General features: G+C 37.8%; 1 protein-coding gene across 2 annotated transcripts in view; it reads right to left on the reverse strand.

Annotated features, from left to right (window-relative positions):
• The window catches only part of ARHGAP15 (Rho GTPase activating protein 15), a 626,777-nt gene that overhangs the window by 48,680 nt on the left and 554,041 nt on the right, over window positions 1–24,056 (reverse strand). For both annotated transcript variants that reach the window (XM_036023540.1, XM_028509736.2), the window contains exon 13: window positions 13,481–13,586. In XM_036023540.1, coding sequence (XP_035879433.1) covers window positions 13,481–13,586 — 106 coding nt within the window. The remainder of the gene's footprint in view (window positions 1–13,480; window positions 13,587–24,056) is intronic.

Genomic DNA, 24,056 nt, shown 5'->3' on the forward strand with positions numbered 1-24,056 from the left:
AATATTGAAGAGTTCAACACCCTAGGAATTGGATATTTTCAGTGTGATGTGAATGGAGAGTGAAGTCAGAGAAAAGAGGGCATGCATTTTATTTCTCTTTTCCCACTAGTTAAAAAAATATAGCAGGACATGTAAACCACTTGTAAAATGCCTCACTATCTCTGTGGGAGAATGTCTGGTTCTAAATAGAAAATGTGGCACTGACAGAGCAAATGGACTCCCTTTGTGATAACTTAAAGGTGAATACCAAGGAAGCACTTACTGTCTGGAAATGAAAGAAAACCAGGAAAAGATGGGCGAGTAGGGAGCCCAGAGGACAGAGCTGGGCTCTCATCAGAGAAGAGGTATACTCATCAGTCTGAGAGTAGAACTTTTTGGGCTAGATAATGGTTGCTAAGAAAAAGTGTTCAAAGGAGAAAAAAATACCAGATTTCAGTGAAGTATCATTTTGCATGAGTAAATTTATTCTGTTTTAATGTCCAAGCACAGAGACACAAATTAATTAGATAAAAATTCCTTTAGAGCAGGGGTAATTTCTTTTATCTTCTCATATCCCAAATACTATGAAAGATAAATGAATTAGCTAATGAATAAAAAGAATAAATGAATAAAACAACAAAATCAATAAAGGGAAGAGTATTATTAAGAGGTGTATGTTGACTTTCCGTTTATGGAAAGCAGGGAAAAAAGTGGCTTTAGTGCTCCAGTGCCAGCACCTATTCTTGCCCACTTCTTGTGTCATTGAGAATGAGAAAGAAAACAGAGCAGGGTTTCTCCAACCCGTTGGATGGACTAATCTGATGCCTGACACAGAGGCTCGTTTGAAAATCCCCGCGAGAAAAGGAAGGACTAGAGTCAGAACTTTGGGAAGTGAGAGCAAGATTAAGGAAAGTAAACATTCTGTGACTGGACAGGAAAGTAGATAACATAATTGAGTAAGATTCTCAAATCTACCCTGGCTGGCATAGCTCAGTGGATTGAGCACGGGCTGTGAACCAAAGAGTCGCAGGTTTGATTCCCAGTCAGGGTGCATGCCTGGGTTGCAGGCCATGACCCCCAGCAACCGCACATTGATGTTTTTCTCTCTCTCTCTTTCTCCCTCCCTTCCCTCTCTAAAAATAAATAAATAAATAATCTTTAAAAAAAAAGATTCTCAAATCCTAGGGGCTGATGGTTATCTCGATAAAAGCCTCTTCATTCCCAACTCAGTGTCTATCATGATGGGTACTCACATGTATTTGCATCGTGAATAAATGGTTGATAGATGATGGAGGCAAAAATGCTTTGAAGGTGAAGAGAGTTCTCAGAGTGAGGTATGAGTAAAATAATTTGAGGATGATGGTGATATTGGGAGGAATGGCAGAAAAAAGAAAGGGGACAATGTAAGAAAAAAATAGCCTGGTGAAGAAGAATGTATGACATAGAAGAGAAGAAATTACTGGAATTGAGAATGTTATTTCTATACAAAGGGCAATATTTAGTATAAGGCTTCTAAGTTCTGCATGTATTTTTAACTTCTTTTGTATATATTAATAAATTAACCTGAGGAAAAATTACAAACCAAAAATGCCACTGAGGCAGAGATAAATACTTAAATATTGTAATGTTAAATTTGAGCTCTATCATTATATAGATGGTTTTGAGGGAGATTCTCCCAATGTCCTGATACAAACATCCCCTAAACCATTTCCTTGTCCTCCAGAGGCTCTCATTCCAGGCAAGCCTGTGGTTTTAGGTTTTTTAAAATAATTTAATCTTTATTATACTTTTTCCATTACTATTTAGTCCCCTTATACCCCCTCACCCCAGCAATCTCCACACTGTTCTCCATGCCCATGAGTCCATTCTCCTTTTTGCCTAATCTCTCTACCCCTTAATCTCCCCTCCCCACTCACTGTCATCTGCTATCTATCTATGAATCTGTCTCTGTCATAGTTTTAGTTTTGCACATCTCCGAAATCAAGTGTGGGGTTGAGTCTTCCACTGGCACAGAGCAGTTATTTATGGCTGAGATTTCTTCCTATCCACTGCTAAAGTGCAGTCTTTTCTTAACCCAGACAATATAGACTTGAGATCTGAAATCTTGTATATAATCTGCACTTTTTTCTTGTATGAGAGGAAAAAAAAACCCAACAGCATGGAAATGTGCAGCTACCCTGAGTTAAGTATTCCTGGATATCACCCTGCAGCTCTCATGTCTGCTTTCTCCTCTGCATTCTGGGTGCTGCTGCGGACTTGTCAGCACCTTGTCATGGCTTCCTGGTGCGTGGGCTACCATTGGACTCTGCGTTCCACACAATTATCCAGCACAAAAACTCCACAGAATCCTTTGCAAGTTACACACACACACACACACACACACACACACGTAAAAAAAATGAAGCTACATTAAAAAAGATGTAGTGTCCTGAAGTGGGTGCCATTAGTAAATGCTGCTGTGTCACCTCATCCTTTCCAGTCCTGCAAAGTCCTTTCCATCCTAGTGTGACAAGGGTGTGGAGAGCCAATGTGATTTAACTAAATAATACACAAATGTCAAGAATACTTTCATGTCTTGTGTACAGACCAGAATAAATTATCCCAATGGAATGTTTTGTTTTTCTTTTCAGGGAACAGCCCCACAGTTTATAAGGAGCTCTGCTGACAAGAAGTGGTGAAGAAATATTATTAAGAATAACCTATTTTAATGGAGGACAAAATGGCTCTGGATTTCACTCAGGTTCAAAAGACAGAGAGGCCCAGTGAGGAATTTGTCAGGCAGACAGCAATGAGACATTAGTCTTGTCCTGGAATTCTTATGAGCAGTGGGGAGAAAAATAAGTCCAGTAAGACATGAGAATGAGGGAAGCAGTTCTCAGAATTAAAGGTGAATTAAAAGGAACTGGCAGCTGCCTGGATGTGCCAGTCAGAGATGCCATGGTATCTGAGGCACGTGACAGGCCGGGAGACAACTGCAAAGCTCCCCAAACAACTCTCCTGAAGGGCTTGCCAGGAAGCCAGATGCTGCTTCTGGAAGAGTATCTTCCCTGGTTGGGCATCTGGGTTCAGTGCTTTCCATTTAAAGAGGAGAAAGAAGTGGTAAAAGACAGAACCTTCACTGCCTTTAAAAAAAATGTAAACTATGTGTACAAATATGCTCACACACATGTACATGCACATGTAGCATTAATGAATGTGCACATGGAACTTGTTTTTAAAAAACAACCCCTAAAAATAAAACTTTCCTCAGTGCTTTTTAGGTGGAAAGCAATGTGTTAGAGGGAGGGAGGAAGGGAAAGAGAAGGGGAGAGTTAGAGAGAGAGAGGAAGAGAGAGGTGGGGAGAACACAGGCCCAAGAAAAACCCTTATATCAATATGTCAGTCTACTAATTAGGTAATTTTACTCAAAGAGCTGAGATTATAGTTGTCATTCAATTAAAATAAAAGAGGATTCGAGTGATGGCTTGTGCCTCTATCACAGTTGGCTCTTGTCTCTCTCTCTTTGTTTTACCGTTCCTTCTTCCCTGGAAACTCGGTCGAGTATTGGTATTGGCAGGAAAACAGAATGTGGTCTAGTGGACTGGAAATCAGGTGACTTGAAGTCTGGTTGATTTTTCCCCCCTTTCACTTTGAAGTTCACTCTCTCTGCTTCATAAAATGGGAACTGGATTTTTTTATACACTTAATAGCAGAGGGCAAGCTTTTGTAGTCAAGGTGTTCTCTTTTCTTGACCTAATACTAAATAATTCAAGGTAGTACTACAGAGGACAATAGTAGATCTGGAAAAAATGATGGACAGGGAGGTTGGGTTGATATAATAGGAGACAGGAGTGATAGTCTTTAATTTAGTAGAGGGAGTAATGCCAGAAAATGAAAGACTAAGTTTTTATATTCCAAAATCTGTTACAAGTCCCAGATAATCAAGAAATTAGGAGAACTGGCAACCCCACCTTGGATGGCAGTGATTGATCTAACAGGCCCAGCGCCGATGGTTGGTCCCAGGCTCCCTGACCAAGGCTTCTTCCATAGGCTCAGCCCCTTTCAGCACCCATTTGACATTGTACTCAGGGCCTCGAACAGGCAATCTTAATATGAACACATATTACTTCTTTTATAATCAGGGCCACTCTTCTCTTCATCATGATGAAAATATAAATATCATATGAGGAGAGAAATTGAAAGGAACAGCTTAGGAACCAATAACCTCAACATGTAACATTCCCTAGTCTTAGTCTGAAATATATCAAGTTTCCAAGTTTCCAGTTGATCTTAAGTGGAACCATCACTTGGCTATTAGAGTATCATCTTCTCATTCAGTGATGTCATGTGATTCCATTTCTTCAACAAAAATTGCTGAATGTCTGTCATGTATGGGACTCTGCACAAGGCTCTGGGGATGTAGCAGGAGTCAGAGTGGCCCAAACTGCTGCCTTCCTGGAGCCTGTGGTCTACTGTTTGCCATTAGAGGACCAGGTCAGTCCTTCATAATTTCCATCTTCACCAACATTTTTTCTTCTAGATTATTATATTTATTCCTGTAATTTTCAAGAGCCAAAAACTAAAGTTTAAAACAGTAGCTAATTGTCACTAGAAATTCTGCCCAATGTCCTTTTGTCATGAGAGTTTTCTAGGCCTTCTTTTGGAAGTAATAGTTTTAACCACACAAAAATAATACTTCTGTTCTTGCCATGTTTTCTTTCAGTCAGTGTGCATGCCATTCTTAGACTCCTTTCCTAGTCTCTTCCTCTGATGACTCCTTCAGTGTTAGACATCCCCAGGACTCTGTCCTCAACTCTCTTTGCTCTTCACACCATCCTTTGGGGGTTATTTATGACCCTACCCTATTGCCACCTTTCAATCGATAACTCCCAAATTCATACCTAGATCCCAATCTTCTTTCCAGCTTTCTAAACATATATTTCTTATCCTCTAGTCAACTTCACTAATGAGTGGAACATAAACAATGTCCAAGTCACATCATGTCCCTAAAATTTCTACTTCTTTTATCCCTCCAATTTTGTCCTTTCCTTTATGTAAGTTAAGGCTATCATCACTCAACTAGTTCAAAACTTGGGTGCCATCCTGATATCTTCCTTCTTTCTAATCTCTTGGACTTGGTGAGCACATCTTGCTCATTCGACCTCCTCTACACCTCCTGTGTCCCTCTCTTTCCCTCATTCCTTCTGCCCCCATCTCCCTTAATTTGGGGTCTCTAACTTGGACTATCATGCCAGCCTCTTAACTGGGTTCACTACCTCTAGTGTTGGCCTCCTACAGGCTATCCTCCACACTTACAATGATTGTAATATTTAAAGCACAAATTGCATCCCATTACCTCCTTGCTTCAGACTCTTCAGTCATTTACTATTGTCTACAGAATAAATTTTAAATTCTTTAGCAAAGCATGTAATGTTCTTCACAATTAAGTCTAGTTTAATACACTTTCAGCTGAGGTTCTGCCTCTTCTTTTATGTTTCCTACTTCTCCAATCATTCCAGAGGATTCACCACTTCTTTACCACAGTGCAGTTCTCCTCTGTGCCTCTTGGTACATACATAGTGTTCTTGCTGCTTAGAGCCAATCTGTTGTCTGACAAACTGCCACCCTTAAAGACAGCCTCAGACATCTGGGAGGCACCCTTTCATTTCTCTAGGCTAAATTTCAGCTCCCACTTGGTGTTCATAGTGTCTTGTGATATGGTACCATATTTATTATAATTGTTTACTAATTTACTCCAGGAAACTATAGGATGCCTGAGGGTAGAAGTCCTCTCTCTGTCTCTAGTTTCAGGTTGAGAGGTCAGTAATCATTCTGTGTAAAGGTCAGAGAGGAAATATTTTCAGCCTAGTATAACTGGTTATAATTATATAACTCTTCCATTGCAGCATAAAAGCAGCCATTGGCAACACATAAATACATAAGGGTGTGTGTGTATGTGTGTGTGTGTGTGTGTGTGTGTGTGTCTGTGCTTTCCAGAAAGACTTTATTGAGAAAAACAGGTAGCAGGCTAGGTGTGTTCCATAGGCCATAGTTTCCAATCTCTGATCTAGTTCAGAGCCAGGAATACAGTAGCCACTCATTAAAAGTTCCTAAAGGAATGGGTGGATAAGGTTTTATAGTTAATATTTTCACAAGTGTGGATTTATTCGACCTATTGCACACATGAGAGGAAGGGAGGGTTAGAGACATTAAAAGGTTTTCTTAAGGTTGTACAGCTTCTAACGGCTGAGGTTGGGATGTGAGCTTATGTCTTCTGATGCCAAATCCTTGGTTCTTTCCATTAGGTAAAAGGCCAAGATTCATAGTGGAGAAGGGTGGGGCAACTTAAAAATCCCTACCTCTCATGAGAGAAATACCCGCTAAGGGGTGGGCCACCACTGACAGCGGAGAAAACAGTGATAGATGGGTAGTAGCCATTTTAAGTTTTGTTTTGTTTCCTATTATTCAGTGGTTAATGTTACCATAAAATGTTAAATCAAAAGATCAAAAGTAATAATTTCACTCCGGTCTTAAAAAACCTTATCTCCCAAAGCCTTCCTTCAGAACAAGGATCCACCACTGGAAGGATCATTGAACCTTAGTCCCCAGCTCACAAACCTTATAAATCCTGTGCCAAGATGTCTTCTAAGTAGATGACATTTTAATGATTACTACAGGGAGTTGGGAACTCTTGCTTCATCCTCACGATCAGAGTAATTAATTTTCTTAACTACCAGGTCAAATTCTGCCACAGGAGTCCAGTTGAGAAATTTCAGACCCATAGGAAGTACATTAGCTCTTCAAAGTGATTAGGGTGCCATTTCAAATACACAAGCAAAGGAGCTATTAGGCTTCTGGCTTATTTCAAACAACTTGCAGCCCCTGTCCCTCAGGGAGGAAAAAAAAAGAAAATAACAATTTGCACAGGTTCCTCATTTTCCAGTAAAAATACCCATGGCCTGCAAGTCTTTGGATATCAGGTATTGTGGTTGGGTGAGAGACAAAGTGTACAGAACAAGGGTGGCGTGCCAGAAGACAGCATAGAAAAACACAGCCTGTTCCAAGGCACAGCAGAACTGAGTGTTCAGAGGCCTGGGGAGGCAGAGAGCTTTACCAGGCATTGCTCTTCGTGATCAGTGAGAAGGCCAAGGACTCGTGGGCTTTCCAGCCCTTTCTTTAGCCATGTCTTATGTCCCCTACCCCCAAATATCAGAAATGCCCACTATGCTATTTTAAAGAAAGGGTGGATGATTTTTTTCCTCACCATTGTTTCCTCAGACAACCCTTATATTTCTAGATCATCATCATTTGAGCTGCCTTTGACATGCTTTTGTAGAGTATTTTATTCAACATCCATGAAGACCACAGAGAAGCTTTAAATATCAGTTTACTCTCACAAAATAGCCACAGCTCAACAGTTTCGCCTTTCAATGAGGCATTCAACTGGCATGCTTCCATGAGATTTGTCTATTCAGCCATATCATTTTTTCACCTTGGAATTCTATGAACAGCTGGAAGATTTTCTTAGAGTCAATACAAAAGGGAAGATTTTTTAGCTCTGCTTTCAGCCTATTTTACAAAGTGCAAGTCTCCTATATGTTATTTGTATCTAAAATCAGCAGCAAATACAGGGTCTGGCAGAAGTAAGGCCAGCTTGAGTGTTGTTGGTAGGGCAATAATATGGGTATAATATTTTATAGTTTTAGTTTGAACACATCACCTAAAATGTCATATGGTGTGCTTGAGTGTGATATTGTTATGTTATAGAATTACATACTTAAGATTTTGTAATAACAAAGGGGTATTATTTGTGCCAGACACTGTATATTCTTCCAAGGCTATTTTTGAAAGCCAATGGATGACTTTATTTCATAAGTCATCTCTAAAAGCCACACATTTTAAAGACATGTTGACTTTCTTTGAACAATATATACCTACCTACATAGGAACTGAAAGTACTTTTATGTCATGACCTTCAAAAATTTGAGATTGTTTTGTCTTCCAAAATGCATACCTCAAAGTAAATCTGCCTAACAAGTTCAAGATACCTGTATATTTTTGTATTTATTTTCTGAAATTTCTGTAATTACCATATATTATTATATCCTGGAAATAAAAATGTGGGAACAGATTTCAGCAATAGCTAGGACCCCTTACTGACATTAATGACAACAGGAATCCCAGGACTTCAGAAGTCAGTGCCAGTTCTACATAGATGTGTCGCTGATGGGATTGGAGGAGGGTTTACACTGGGATTTGAGGAATTGGAGAAGGCCCTACCGACTTCAAAATATCTCAATTACCAGGCTGCCACAAAGCTAGTGTGCTGTTCTGCCTGGCAGGAAACTCTTGCTGTGAGAAACATTCTGATAAGTTAGATGACAAGCAAGAGAACTGTCCCTAGAAAACCTCTGTACTCGGCAAGGCTCTGCATGAGAAGCACAGGAAGACCTGTGCTTGCCTCAGCCTCTTCATGCCTGCTGAAAAATAAGGGGACTAGGTTATCCTCCAGCTTTGAGGGTGAAAAGGGTTAGATTTAGGAACATGGAACAAGATGTAGATGAGGTGGATGTAGAGCCAGTGAGAGAATAGCATTAGGCTGGGGAGTTTACCTGGGGATTGGGCATGGCATTGGGGGTGTCATGTGGTTTTGTAGAACATGTGAAAACAGCCTCATTAAGACTGGGGAAACAGGCTGAGTCAGGCCAGCATGGAAACAATGGTTTTGGAAAAAAGATTCTGTGGTGAGATAAAGAATTTTCTGGAAGCCAGGAAATTTGACAACCCAACCTTTGCAATTCTTCCTATATTTATTTCATTAGAAGTTATTTTATATCTTTCTCACTATAAAAATAGCATATGCCACTGTATACTGCTTATCTAGAACCTAATATGGGCTAGTAAAAAGATTATTCATTTACTCCTCATCACAGAAATAGGTTCTGCTATGACCTGTATTTTACAGACAAGAAAAATGAAAGCTCAGAGTCAAGTGGTTGGTTCAAAGTTACACCTCAGTAAGTGGCAGAGCCAAGACTCATGTTCAGGTCTGCCTGACTCCCAAGCCAGCTCTCTTTATCTCTTCTCTTAAGCTCAGTATCACCTTCTACGCCTTTGGTAGAAGAGAAAAGGAAACACATGAGGGGGAAAAATCTCATAATTTAACAACTCAAAGAAAGAGATATTAACATCTCAGCAAATATTTTTACAGTGTTTTCCAGATGCACAACTTTTCTGTATAATTATAGGTACACTCTCTTTGAGTGTATAAAATACTGTATCACTGACTTTATTTAACTTAACACAAGAATTTTCCCAAATTAAAAAAAAATTAGCTGTGAATGACCTTTTACTAAAAAAAATGAGGTATGCTCTGATACAATGAACCATGTTCTTTCTAAATCTTCTCCTATCACTGAACACTTTGGTTGTCTCCCAGTTTCCACCAGTGCAAACGTCCTGTTGTAAATGATTTTATCTGCATAAACCATCTCCTGTTACTTAGGGTCCCAGCAATGAAGATGACCACTCAAAAGGTACAAAGATTTTCAAAGTTTTCATTCTTGAGACATATTACGTGTATAACTTTCTAACCACATAGGTTGGTACATCCCAATGAGCAGCCTGAAGAGGGCTTGGCTCAGTACACATCTGACAAAATGGGACTCATCTTATTTCATTAGTTTTCTGTAACTTCATCTTCATCTTTCCCCTTGATGTATTTGCAAAATAGAGAAAAGGGTACACCCTTCTAAACAGTACCTACTTTTGCTTTTTTAAAGTTAAGGGACTATTTTCACAGTTACTCAGTTTGGAAACCTCAGACTTATCTCCAGGTCTGACTAGATATGGGCAATAGAGAAATGAGTGAAATAAAAACTGTGTGGAAGTTTTCTTTGAAAAGCCTCATGATCTGGACCATTTCTCTCCATTTGATGTTCACCACCCCAACCCACCTACAACTCCCATGTGGCCTCCTGCGTTCCTTTCTCAGTCTGCCTTGTTTGCCCTGCACTCTGCTGTCTGGAGACTCGTTCATAAGCAGTAAGCACATATGCAATTGTCTGATAGATAAAGTTCCGGTAATTCTCTATTCTTTAGATAAATCCTTTGCCTGGCTCTCAACTGCCAACTGCTAAACACCAGGAAGTAAACCTTATCTTTCCAGGTCCTCCTCCCATTAACTTCATCTTCCTTTTACCTCTCTGCCTTTTCAAAGAAGCAGGCCAGGGGAAAATGCACTTGACACATATTTCACAGAGATAGAACTTGCCATTTATGTGATGATTCAGAAGGTACCCCAGGACCTTCTATGCTTCTCACTGTAATGTCAATTTGTGAAAGTGGCTGTTAATAAGGGTTTCTAGTTGATGGCATATTGAAACGATAGCTTATTCTGAATTCTTGGTCTCATGCTATTACAGCAAAAGCATTGAACTTGACCTTGAGTTTGATCAAGAATGAGGGCTCTGGGCTCTGAGACTATTTAACTTTTACAGCCATTGTGTAATCTTATGTTTAGTCAAATCATAACCCTTTAAATTTCTGGCATTGTGGCCAGAGCTTGCATTCAGCTTCGAGTCCAACTGTGCTGTATTGAGCTTTCTCAGCTGGTAGTCTCTGCTTTCAAGGGAACATGCAACTCAGAGCTCACAAAAATGGAGTTCTATTGTGTTGGCTGTAGAGTACGTAGGTCAAGTGGAATTTCTGGCACTTCATTACATTTCCTGACCCTCACTAAACAAACTTCAATATATACATATACACATATATACATACACACACACGCGCGCGCACAACGATTTGGAATAAACACTACATACAAGTGTTGATCGTAGATTTTTCTGAAGAACTACCAAATGCATCAAGACTAAGGAAAACATTCTAATGATTCTTTCAAACATGAATATATTTAAATTTTCATTAAACAATCTTCTTATTTAGTCTTCTCAGGCTTTGATGACATACCACAATTGGCTGTTTATCAAAAACTTAGCAAGAAATGTTTAACAAGATATAATCATGTGCACATACTTGTGCATAATAAAACCCAGTTTATAAATCAGTGCACAGTGGAATATGGTCATGCCACTAAAGAAAGGTTGGTGGCTAACAAATAATAGTTATTCTCTTTATCTATGATGAAAAATCTTATAATGTGAATGCTGTTAAGGTGAGATAATAATCTGATCTTAAATCACAGTTATAAACTATTCCCATCTTTTCTGAGTTGAATGAAAGTTCTAACAAAATCAGGAAATTAACTCTGATATAAAAACACAATCAGACATTAATTGTTCATACTGGAATTGTATGGCATGAAGAGATGGGTCCTTATCAGTGTGTTTTATTTTTTTAAAGAAGGATTTAGTTGATGCTCAATTTCTTCATTTTATAGCTGCTTTTTTTTGCACTCAGAAAAAATGAAATAATTGAGACTAATTAATTGATATTTCCAAGATCTACAAGACTGAGTATTGCATAGCATTAGAGAGTATAGTTTTCCATTTGTTTTATGACTTTGTCCAGTTAAAGTTACTGAGATAAGCATTCCAGTATTTACTTGTAATTTGAGATGCCTTTCATAGTGTGACTGGATCCTATGGGAAAAGAATGAATGTTTGAGGAATGCTTACCTTATGCCAGGCATTTTATATGCATTATCACATTTAATTCTCATAACCACAAGATATGCTTGATATTATTAAATCCGATTTTATGTGCTGGAGATCATAAAGGGGGTAAAGTATAGAATAAGAATGTTACTCTAGATCCATCCATTTCTTTAAAGCCCAAGATCCTTTCATTAACTCACAATAGGTTTCTTACTGTAGCCAGAACGTGGAAGTGACAAGAAGGGACATTCTAACAAGATGTCTTCTGAACTTTGACACAAGTTCCCCTCTGGGAGTAAAATAAGAAAAAACTAATATGGTGAATTAGATTAAAACATGCTACCTAATGCAGTGACTGGCTAAGCAAATTAAAAACTGTCCATAGCATGAAATACTGTATCATCAATGGCAAGAATCAGATAAGTCTGTTCAATGACCTGGATGACTATGAGTTATAAAGGAGTTGCAGGATGACATGTGCTGTATGATATGCTTTAACACCAGCAACAGCTGTACATGCGTGTTTTCATATGTTTAGAAACGGGTGTGGAACTTCTGTTTAGCAGGCTGAGAGTGACTAGCAGGCAAATTTCAAATTTTGATCAAATATTCACCATTGTTCAAATTTTTGTTGTGCAATTGCATGTATTACATTTATAATTACAATTCATGTAATGAACTAGTTGAATGGCCCGATCCAAGGAATGGGCGATTAAGGAGATTTAATCTCATAAAAGCAGAGCTGCCCAATACATTTGAAACTCTATCTGGCTTCAACGTTACTATATGCATATGGTGAAAGCTAAAACCTCATTACTCATATTGAGCTCTGCCTTACCTGAGGAAGGTAGTAACAGAGAGCAAATGAATAGCAGTCACTTCAAACTCAACATGTCCAAATTGGATCTCTCCATTCTGCAGTTCTTATTCATTCTGCTCCTCCTCCAGTTTTACCCATTTCTCCATTCACTCAATCCTAGACCCTAAGAGGCACACCTGATTTCTCCTTTTCCTTCCCCATTGCATCCCAACCAGGCACATCCAACCTGACCCGCCTCCAGAATATCTTTATGGCCTCCACTCAAGCAACCATGATCTTTTGCCTGGAATACTGCGAACCTCCGAATAGGTTCTCCTGCTTTTACTTTTGCAATCCGTTCTCCACATGGCAGCCAGAGTGATCTTTTATACTTCTCCAATTTAGCACTCTTTGTTGTTCTTCATTGTATTTCCAATGGAATACAAATGTCTTACTGTGGCCCATGGGACCCTGTATGATCTGATGCCAATTTAACATTTATGACCTCAACTGCTACTACCATCACCCTAGTTGTTTTGGCTTTCGCCATCCTGGCCTTCTCTTCAAATACATCAAGGTCTTTGGATCCTCTAGGTTTCTACATTTGTTTTTTTCCACTTGGGATACTCTTCTCTTAGCTGTTTATAGGGATGGCACCTTATTAATCTGAGTCAACATTTTACAGATGAAGAAATAAAAATTCAGAGAGTTTAAGTAAGTTATCTGTGGTCCTACTGGTCCTAGTGGTGCATGGCAGTACTAGGTTTTGAACTCATGTCTGAAATATCTCATGTTCTTCCTATTATAGTATATAACAGAGTAAAGACAGGCCATCCCAGGACTCTGTGTACAGTTCTGACAATCAACCAGCAAATATCTATTTGTGGAGAAGACTAGGAAAAATAAATTCATTCAGAAGTTCCTTGTGTAGCTTCTTCTTCCTACCATTAGTACATTCTCCATCTTCTGTAAGAAGACTTAGATCAGTGAGAGGGAAAAATATGAGATAGACACATTTGGAAATCCTTGTCTTAGAGATCTGAAATTAAATGTTGTTCATTCAGGAAATGAGTGTCTGATGACACAACCAGAAACCTTTATAACTTACTTAGTCAGATGTCCAAAGAGGACTTTCATGGTGTCACGATTTGGTGGAGGGAGTTTTTGTACAAGAGACTTCACAGTTTCAATTCTTGTGTTGTTATCTTGCTTTTCTGAAAAAAAAAATAAAATAAAAACAAAGGTTAGAAAAAAATAAGATTTCATAGCTACATGAGGGAATTTCTTAGGAGAGTTTTAGACTAAGACTTAAGCTAAAAGCTCTACTCAGTAGTCAAAGGGAATAGGCGTGCTCAACATTATCATGGAGTTTCTTCATTTTGACTCTGAATTAGATCTTGGTACTATGAAAGCAGCAACTGTGTGACCAAGACTGGCCATTGAGACTCAAGTCAAAGTGTTATGAGAGACTCCTGGGGAGGTGATGTGTAGGGTGTTGATTGAGTTATTGAATCAAATCGTAGTGTTTCACCATTATACAAGGTGTGGTAGGATAAATAACGAATTTCCAAAGATGTCATGTCCTAATCTCTGGAACCTGGAAATATGTTACCTTCCATAGAAAACGGTATGTTGCATGTGTGATTAAATTGGGGATTATTAGGTGGAGAGATTCTGCTGGATTATCTGGGTAGGCCCAGTGTAATTACAAAGGTGGTAAAGCAGGAATCAAGGGGATCAGAGTCAGAGACAGAAGTGATGGGACAAAGGAAGCAGAAAGAGAAAAGGTTATGTGATGAAGGACCACAGGCCAAGGAGTGAGGACAGTCTTTAAAACCTGGAGAAAGAAATGGAGCTTCCAGAAGGAAGACAGTGAAACTGATTTCCATCTTCTGACCTTCAGGAATGTAAGAGAATAAATTTTTGTTGTTTGTAGTCACTGGGTTTGTGTCAATTTGTTACAGCAGCAAAAGAAACCAACACGCAAGAACCCATGCTGTGATTTAATTACCGATATTCTTTTGTTTGCTTGATTTGTGGAAGAGTAAAGAATTTTTTTATGATACTCTGCTCTCCTGTCTTCATAATACATTTTGTTTTTTTCTACAAATTAGGAAAGTGAAAAAATTGAAAGTATAAAACTTAGTCACATACGCTTAAAAAATAAGTTATTCGGCAGTGCATGCCACAAGGATTGTTTTCCTTCATTTTGTTTCTTTTTCACTTTTATGGGCAGGGATGGTATAATAAAACTAAGTTACTTATGCACTAGGGAATTCATCTTACCCTACTTTTAACCAGAGTGTAGAATTGTAATAATTTATTGAACTTAAACACTTTATGAATATTGACTTAGGTACTTTTCCTTTTTATACTTTCATCTCTAACTTCTAGCCTGGAGCTCCAGATGACAAGCACCCAATTTCCATTCTCTTCTTCCTTAGCAAGAAAATCCCATGGATGAGGAAATGGCAATATACCTAGTTTAAAAAGTTCACTTCCCAGCTTCCTTGGCAGCTGGAGTGGGCATGTAACTAAGATTGGCTGTTGAGCCACAGTGTTATGTGGGACTCCTGGGGAGATGATGTATAGGGGGCTGATTTAGCTTTTCAGCCTTTTTACCTCTGCTCTTCAGAATGCAGACAGAATGGTTGCAGCATGAGACGGCACTGAGAACTGAGGCCAAGCAGAGAGGAACACATAGGTAGAAGGCACTTCTCTGAATCTGTGGAGCAGGCAGACAGACCGGTCCTATACTATCTGTCTCTGGGTTTCTCATACATAAGAAAATAAGCTCTGTTTACTGAAGCCTTTATGAGTGGTTTTCTTATACTAAAGCCAAACAGGGTTCCTAATGCAATGTGCTTCCTAAAGCCCAATTTGCAGACACCTGTTTTTAGGTAGATGAACTTAATAAAGTAGAGTAAGAAAGAGTTAGTTCAGAAACTGGCAGGTTTTGTTCAAATACCCTGTTGCCAAAAAACCCTACTTTTTTAAAATAAGAAATTATAGGAAAAATATCCTGCAGATGATGGTATTTGGCCAAAATGGGATGGGGGCAGTCTTCCTAGTAGAACTGTGCTTGGAAGCTTTTCTTCTTCCTCCTAAAACCACAAAGGCCTATTAATAATACCTCCCACAGTCACAGCTTTCAAAATTGCAGTTATTCTTAGAAGAGTTCCAACATAATATGGATTGGACAACTGCCAGTGAAAGAGACAAAGGGGGGAGAGAGAGAAAGAAAAAAAAAAGAAAAGCCAGTTGTAACATCATAGCAGACAGTAGATCTAATCTTCCTGCCAAAAGGGTAGAAAGTCCCCTTGTAGCTTAATGATACTAAGACAGTGTGATGCTTCATAAGACCAGTGGGAGCCTATGGGATACCAGAAACTCATGAAAAGAACTAAATCAAGTCAGTAAAGATGAGAGTGAAATTTGTGTAGTATGCCCAGGACAGAGCTCTTAGGGATACTTAGATACCTTGAATTTAACCATCTGAATTTAATGCTACACATGAATGACTAAATGCAAAGATATATAGCCCATGCTAGTAATTTACCTAAGAATCTGATGAACCATTTGGTTCAGACAATAAACATGATAACAGAGGAGGTGGTAGCAATAATCCTTATACCGGTCTCAATAGTCCTGAATGAAGTATACTTACTGTTTTAAAAAAAAATGTGGTAGAGAAGAGAAGGGTAGGGAGGAGAGGAGAACTTTACTGAAACCTCTGGCCATCATAATGACCAAGTCAATGCCAGAATTTCCAAAAAAGTGACTGATTGACATTGAGGACTACATAAGTAGCAGCCATAAATTAAGCTGGACAGATGATAAGCAAAGAGTGATTCAAATGGTTATATCCAGCAAGCTTCAGTTTTAGGGAACATATGAGCCAGTCAACAGTAAGTTTCAAGAAAGGTTGGGGGTTGCTTAACTGAAAATATGTGAATTTTCAAGGTCACTGCCATGGTGCCTTGGCAGCAATGAAAACTTGACTATGTCTGTTTAACCACCAGGTAACATAATTATGAATTTCCTGACAGAGTCAGTTGCCCTTCTTCTTTGTTCTGTTGTACTTAGAACATTCTGTTTATACCACATTTCACATAATATTTCCATGGCTTGAAGCAACACAAGTGCCTGTCAATAGATAGGTAGATAAAACAAAAACAAAAACAAAACAACTGTGGTATATATAACAATGGAATATTACTTGGTCATAAAAAACCCCCAAATCTCACCATTTGCAGCAGTATATATGGACCTAGAGGGTATTATGCCAAGTGAAATAAGTCACTCAGAGAAAGACAAATACCATATGATTTCACTTATATGTGGTATCTAAAGAACAATACAAATGAACAGACAAAACAGAAAAAAGACTCACAGGGAGAACAGACTGGTAGTTGCCAGAGGGGAGAGGGTTGGGGGGCTGGGTGAAAAAGGTGAAGGGATTGAGAAGTACAGATTGGTAGTTACAGAATACTCATGGGGATATAAAGTACATCATAGGAAATACATTCTACAATATTTTAATAACTATGTGTGGTGTCATTTGGGTACTGGAAATATCAGGAGGAACTATTTATAAAGTACATGATTGTCTAACCACCAGGATGCACACCTAAAACTAATACAAGATAATATTGAATATAAACTGTAATTTAAAGAGTTAAAAAAATATTGCCATGGCTTGAATGCCTACTAATTTCTTACATTAAACTAGGAATTTTCCTATAAAGCCAGGAAGCTCTTACATTGGCATACAGTGGGTTAAATAAATGAAGAGAGAATGAGTGAAGAAATGAAAGATATAAACATGGGTTAGAATAGACAGACCATGGTTTGAATTGTGTAACAGCTTTTTATTAGCTGTGTGGTCTTGGACAAGTTTCTTATTTTCTCTGAATAATATGTAAAAGGTCAGTGTTATAGATTAAACAAGATAGTATGTAATGTACCTGGTGCAATGACTAATAAAAAGTAACTGCTTTATAAATGTTCACACCTCCCTCCCTACCTTTTTTGAGGCTCATGCTGGGTCTGGTTTACTTTTCATTGTCGGCAATAATCATACTCTCAGGTGAGCACTCAAATTGAAGGTGTTTGTACTTGAATTGAGTTGGTGCCAGTAGTGACAATGCACTTGCTCTGACATTCTGACATTTCACAATGCTAAATGCTTGGGAAAAGCTGAAAGACTGATGATCTGATTGGTGAGTAGTTAGTTACATAAAAGAACCCTTGTAAAGTATATGGTGGTTTCCATATCTGCTTACAGGAAACATCCTACATAAAGTGTATTTTATAGAAATATTTTCTTTCTTTTGTCAGCTTTCAGCCACACTTGAAGAACTGGACAGTTGAACTGTGGTACACAGATGTGTGTGGCTAAGTTATGCATACATGGAAGGGAAACTGGACAATGGCTTAGAGAGGGCTGAAATATTATCAAAGAGTGGCAATTTATTTTCTTACAATATAATCAGAATGAAATCTTTGAAAAGGTTATAGGAATGCAGTGGCTTCCCATTCAAATCAATACCACACCCACTCTCCTGTAGCTTGTAAACTCAGGAAATAACAAACACTTCTAAGTGGAAGAATATCTAAAAATACAATTAGAAACATTAAAATCGAAATGACACCTTTTCAGATCTGGTTTATTGATGTGTCATATTAGGACTTGGAATCGCATACATAATAGAGAAGTGGTTAATGAGCTAAGATTCACACACAACTTACTGAAGATGTGTCAACTCTCTTCAATTGATTCAGTGAGCATGTGAAAGACAGCGTTTTCTATTAATATTTCTTCTTCTGCATATGTTTTCTCATTGTTGTGAAGTATTGAGAGTTTTGAGAAGACTGAGATATCTCTGACTTTTTTACATTGTACTAAAGTGGGAAACAAAGAACTTTTTCTACATGGAGATTAGAGAACCTCTTAGGTAAATTGTATACTAGATGGCTTATATAAAAATCATTCCAGGCCCTGGCTAGATAGCTCAGTTGGTTAGAGAGTCATCCCAATGCGTCAAGGTTGTAGGTTTAATCCTCTGTCAGGGCACACATAAGAATCAGCCAATGAATGCATAAATAAGTAGAATGACAAACTGATGACTTTCTCTCATTCTCCTTTCCTCTTGCTCTTGAAAATCAATCTAAAGAAGTCTTTCCAGTAATAATAAACTCCATAATTCTTTCTCCCTTCACTTACATGTGCTCTTACCTTTATTTCCAAATGACCTTTTTATCTACCCTATGCTCTGAATACCTCCACTTCAGTTCCCCACCCACATCCCAGTAGACTTTCCAAACTCTAAGCTGTGAACCTACAATTGCATACAAAATTTTTCTGTAGGACTTCATTTTTGCCATCCACTAGTGAAAAAAATATGTAAAAATGTTCATAATGAACATGTAGATAGTAAAATAGTAATCTGCTGCTTCTTGACACCTACTTTTCACGCACCTGGCCCCATTTTCTCCTACCACCCTGAACTCCGTTGTAAATGAGCTTCTTCAGAAACAACTCCAGACTACTTAGAGAAATAACTAACATCTTTTACATGATGTGAAATAGCCTTAAATGTTATGATAAGGATGTGGCTTTATAGTTTTCCCCTGATTCATGGTTTTGAGGACACGTTTTTAAAAAATACGGTTTACGATGGTTACATTTGCATTTATCTGCATGAAATGTTGCTACTAAAACAAGGATATTTACAACCGAATGCCTCTTTGCAAAGAGATAAGATAAAGTTTTACAGTGATGGAAAGAGTTCTATTCAGTGCAGAACCCTGGACCTCTGACCTCTGGACACTTTTCTGGCCTTATCATCCATCCATTTATTATTCTTAACTTATTTATAGCCACATGTTGAATCATATTTCAAAATAAATTGTGCTTTCTCTTATAGAGGTCCTCCCAGAGGAAGAAAAAACCAAATTCTCCCTGTCACCAGTATGTGAAGGGCACTCTTCATTCCACTGATGTGTAATTCTTAAAGGACCATGGTACCCCTTTGTCATAAGGAGGTCAGCAGTATCACAGCTGTTCTGCTTCTGAAAGTTCTTCTGGAATGTATAATGCATCCTATGTGAAAAATGGTCATCGTTTACATGTCAGGGCTATATTTGGAAGAAACCAGTGCTATTTGGTTTATGCTTTTCATATCATGACCATTTAAGAATTTAGTTAGAGACTGTCCTAGCTTAAAGGAGAAGTGACTGTCTTCAGAGAACATTTTAAGTGTACCTTGAAACCAGTTACAGCTCTTTGAGGATATGGGTTTTAATTTATAAAACTTAAGTTGGGAGTTGAGGAATCATCTAAGGCATGACAACACTTGCTTGATAAATTCCTTTAAATAATTATATTTACTCTAGGTAGGGACACTCCCAGGGCAAATGCAAGACTCATTCATGGATACAAACAGACATATACTTCAAACTCAAGTTATAAATAAGAGAAGCAGTATATTGCAGAGGTGTTTAAGAAACTAGCTTAGAATTCTTGCTCCACAATATGATTTGGGGAGAGTTGCTTGGACTCTTGATGTTTTTAGTTTCTTACTTAAATACACTAAAAAACCCCCCAAAACCCATACACATATTTCATAAGATTGTTAGAATTAAATGTTTCAGTGCATATAAATGCACATACAGTAAGTGCTCGTTACATAAAAGTAAGCCCCCTTAAATTAAAATCTTTCTTTTGAATCATCTTCTGTACCAACTCTGAAGAATGTCTGCTCATGGTTTAAGGCTGTTTCCAAAATCATATGAAGCCATAAATTTTACTCTTTAGTACTTTTTCCTGAAAACAGAAGCAGCCCACACTATGTGATAGCTTTGTAAATACAAAGACTGCTGTCCATTATCGAAGAGTGTTTCGTTATAATTCCTAAGTAGACAAATATGTCATAAATAGACATGTCATTGTATTATAAACAATGGCCTTCATGCTAACCTGGTGTTGGCAATTTGCCCTTTTTCAAGCTTCTGTACCTCTTTCCCATCTCCAGACTGGAAAAGTCATGCTTTATATTTAATTAAAAGGAAGGCACATCCTCAATGCCTGTGATGGTATGTTTGACTTTAGGTGTTGAGAATCCATGTCAAAACATTTCAGCTTAAGAACAGAGGTATGAGACTTGCAGGGCAGGGAAGATGCAACAGGAATGGAATCTAATTGACTCAGGTGAGACCTTTTTCTTTCTCTGGTGGGGATCACTTGAGAATTAGAGCTCATCACCTCACAGGTGAACAGGCTTCTCCTGTTGTATCCATAGCTTGCCCTTTCAGGAAATGTCAATATTTTGTCTGATTTTTGAATAAAGAAGACCTTCTATGAAGAGTTTTAAAAATTAAAATAGCTCTCTATAACTAATAAATGTCGGTAACAAAAATACTCTGGCCAGTGGATTGTCATGAGTCCTTGGATTCTTTCACCTGTGAGGAGAGCTTGGGCATCAGAGGCATTTCTGGTCCTGGTCCTGGTCCTGGTCCTGGAGGAGCTGGCCTGACCAGAGCAGGCTTGGGGGAGCCAGCCTAATCTCCAGTGCAACCTCTGTTTCTAGTCACCTCTCCTTTTACTCTCTGGTAATTCAAAAATTATTAAAAAGAATTAAATTTCTATTTCTTAATAAAAATCTATTAAATCATTTTGAAATATTGAACATATATGTATGAATGGTTAAAGAAAACAAATGTATTAAGGCCTATGTCCCACCTGTGGCAGATACAAACAGAGCTGGTCCCTATCTTCTATCATTTTATAATCCAGAGGGGCAGATAAAATACAAATTATGTCATAAGAGGTGTTTAAGTTTAAGATGTATTATAAGTATCAGTGGATTTTATATCTTTCTTCTGACTGAAGGGATCCTTGAAGATGATCCTTAAATACAAAAGCTTCTGAGGTATCAGCTCATTATGCCAAAAATAAATAAAAAAAGTTTTGAGAAGTGCAATGCTTACTAAATCAAGAAAAGTAAATTTTATTTAACCAATTTCTGAAGGCCTTCAAATTATTATTCTTAGCTCCTTTATACAGCCCCAAATGCATTCAGGAAAGTGATGACATCACCTTTTCTTTTTCATCTGTGCTATTCTGTGACTTCCAGTGCACTGTCCTCATAGTGAGGGCAAGTGTTCATGTTTTAGACTTTCAGTAACTTGTCATAAATGGTATTGCCTTTTAGGATGATAACATTTCCTAAAGTTCAGCAACCTAAAACTGTCTCTCGGACCCATACTCCTCAATTTTGCAGCAAATGCAAACTCTTTGTCTCACTAGACTAGAGAGTAAGGAATGGCTGACACCCCAGCAGTGATCTGCACAGGAAAGGCATGACCACGTTGTCCTCCTCAGAATCTCTTTTTTCAAAATAATTTTGGAGGTGTTGTGGTGGCCAAGTACCTTTCTGTGACTTACAAATGCTACTGATTCACCTTTAGGCCATGATTTGTGCCAGGAAAATAAAGCTCACTAGATAATTTCTTTGAAATTCAGTTCCCCTTGTGAGAATTTTTATTAAACTATATTTATTCATATATATACACATAGTTTTACAAGCTTAAAAAAACAAGGCTGAGCATTTTGAGTCATTTGATATCTTTCTAATCAAAATCCAGTAATTATTTTCCAAGTCTCAAGTAGCTCTTTATATTTAGCATGATCTTTGTGCCTTTATAATGGTGGAAACCCTATAAATACTTCTCTAAATATGAAATTTTTAGTGTATGTCTATCTTTTCCTGTTGGTAGGCAAATTAAACTTATAGGGAATTTAAAAAATCTCACTTGAAAATAACTAGAATCTGTCATGCAATTAAAACAAATGCTAACTAGGAAATATCTCCCCCTGTCGTTTGGGTTAAAAATACTTTTTTAAAGAAGCACATTAAACTTTATCTGTAACTATTCATCTTGAACAAAAAGCCTATGAAGAGGAGATCCTTGTTCACATGGGGAACTGTTTCTCCGGGCGCTTCATTTGCCATGGCCGCACAGTGACATTGGGAGCAGGGATAGGACAGTTAACAGCACAGACATCAAAATCTTTTAAGAAATGGGGAGTAAAATAATTTTATGATTCAGCTTTTTTTTAATTGTAAGACTATTGTAAAAGAAGAAAAACAGGCAACATGTGGCAACTTTAGTCAGCATTTCTGAACTGGGAATGATAAACACCTCTGCCTGGCTCTGGCATTTATCAGGACTGAGATATTATTACCACACAGAGTCACAGCATGGTTACTGTTATCATCGGAAAAAAGAGCCAGCTAATCTTAATGGTTTGTAAAGCCGTTACCTGCACTGGTCTGACATTTATCATGATCATTTTACCACATGGGTCCTACATAGCAAAGGTCTTTTATCTGGAAGGGACATCACTATGAATTATTATTTGCAGCTAGGTAGAAAATTGTATGTTGTAGATACCTTTTCTCATTATAAATCACATAGTCACATTTCACCATTTCCCCAAGAAAGCTGCTGAGCCCAGGTTTTTTGCCACAGCTTGCTTTTCTCTCCCTCTCTCTCTCTCTTCTTTATAGTTTCTTGAAAATATTAACCATTTTTCATTAACATCCTTAATATAATTTTTGAAGAACCACATATATGGCAGGCGAACACATGGATGCACCTTCATTATGGCCAAGGGACTTACTTCCACTCTGTAATGGGACTGCATAGGACCATAGAAACTGAAGTGGGTAAACCGTCTATCGCTTTTTTTTTTAATGCTTATTCTCTCTTCTGTTTTAGTCACCAGAATTTTCTCTGTTCTTGACCTTGTCAATAGACTATTTACCAGTAAATCAGACAAAATTTCTGAGGTTTGATTTGAAATACTCAAAAACACTTATGCCATTTCTTGCCTGAAATCTTTAGCTTGGAAAAAGGTTTTCATGAGGAGTAAATTATAGTTTTATTTGTTAGATTGTGAGTTTTTTTCACATTGTGTTTTCTTGAGTTACAATGGAGTAGAAGGTTTCTCCAACAAATTTGTTTACAAAATTGTTTAGGTTCTATTCCTAACTATCTATATCCTAATGGCATCCTTAATATATAGTACAAAAAAGAAATAAGAATAATAAAAGGTATGATATTTTAGAAGCATGGGACCAAGTCAGTAAAGTGAAAAGCATTAATTTGACAATGGAAAATTAGAATAAAAAGCCCACATTGTTTACTATGGGGAATAAATGAACAAATACTCTCTTTTAAAAAGATTGAGACAACTAATCTTCCGAAAGAGATATTTATATATTTTCTTCTTTCTCAAGTGTTCCATTAGGAATAAACAAGCCAGAAATTCTACACTTTTATAATGAAGAGGGAAGAGAATTCTTTTCCATTTTTGCATTCAGGAAGAAATGTGTAAGAAAAATGTGACAATTTAAGCAAATCAAGATTGTTTCAAATGGATCACAAACGGGACTTTGTGGGCTATTTTATACTAGCATGTGAAGCAGACAGTAAATTTGAAAGGAGGATTTTCTCCATGGTCTAGTTCTGATGTGTTTTCCCATTTCTTTGTGTGTTTAAAAGAGGCTTGGATGTGGTGTTTAATATTGCTTTGACTCTTTTGCAAATGAGTTCTGGAGAAATATTCAAACGTGAAGGAAAGCTGATGTGCTATAATGCTGACAGCAGCTGGGGTG

Source organism: Phyllostomus discolor, chromosome 4 (assembly GCF_004126475.2).
Source record: "Phyllostomus discolor isolate MPI-MPIP mPhyDis1 chromosome 4, mPhyDis1.pri.v3, whole genome shotgun sequence".
Classification (NCBI taxonomy): Eukaryota; Metazoa; Chordata; class Mammalia; order Chiroptera; family Phyllostomidae; genus Phyllostomus; species Phyllostomus discolor.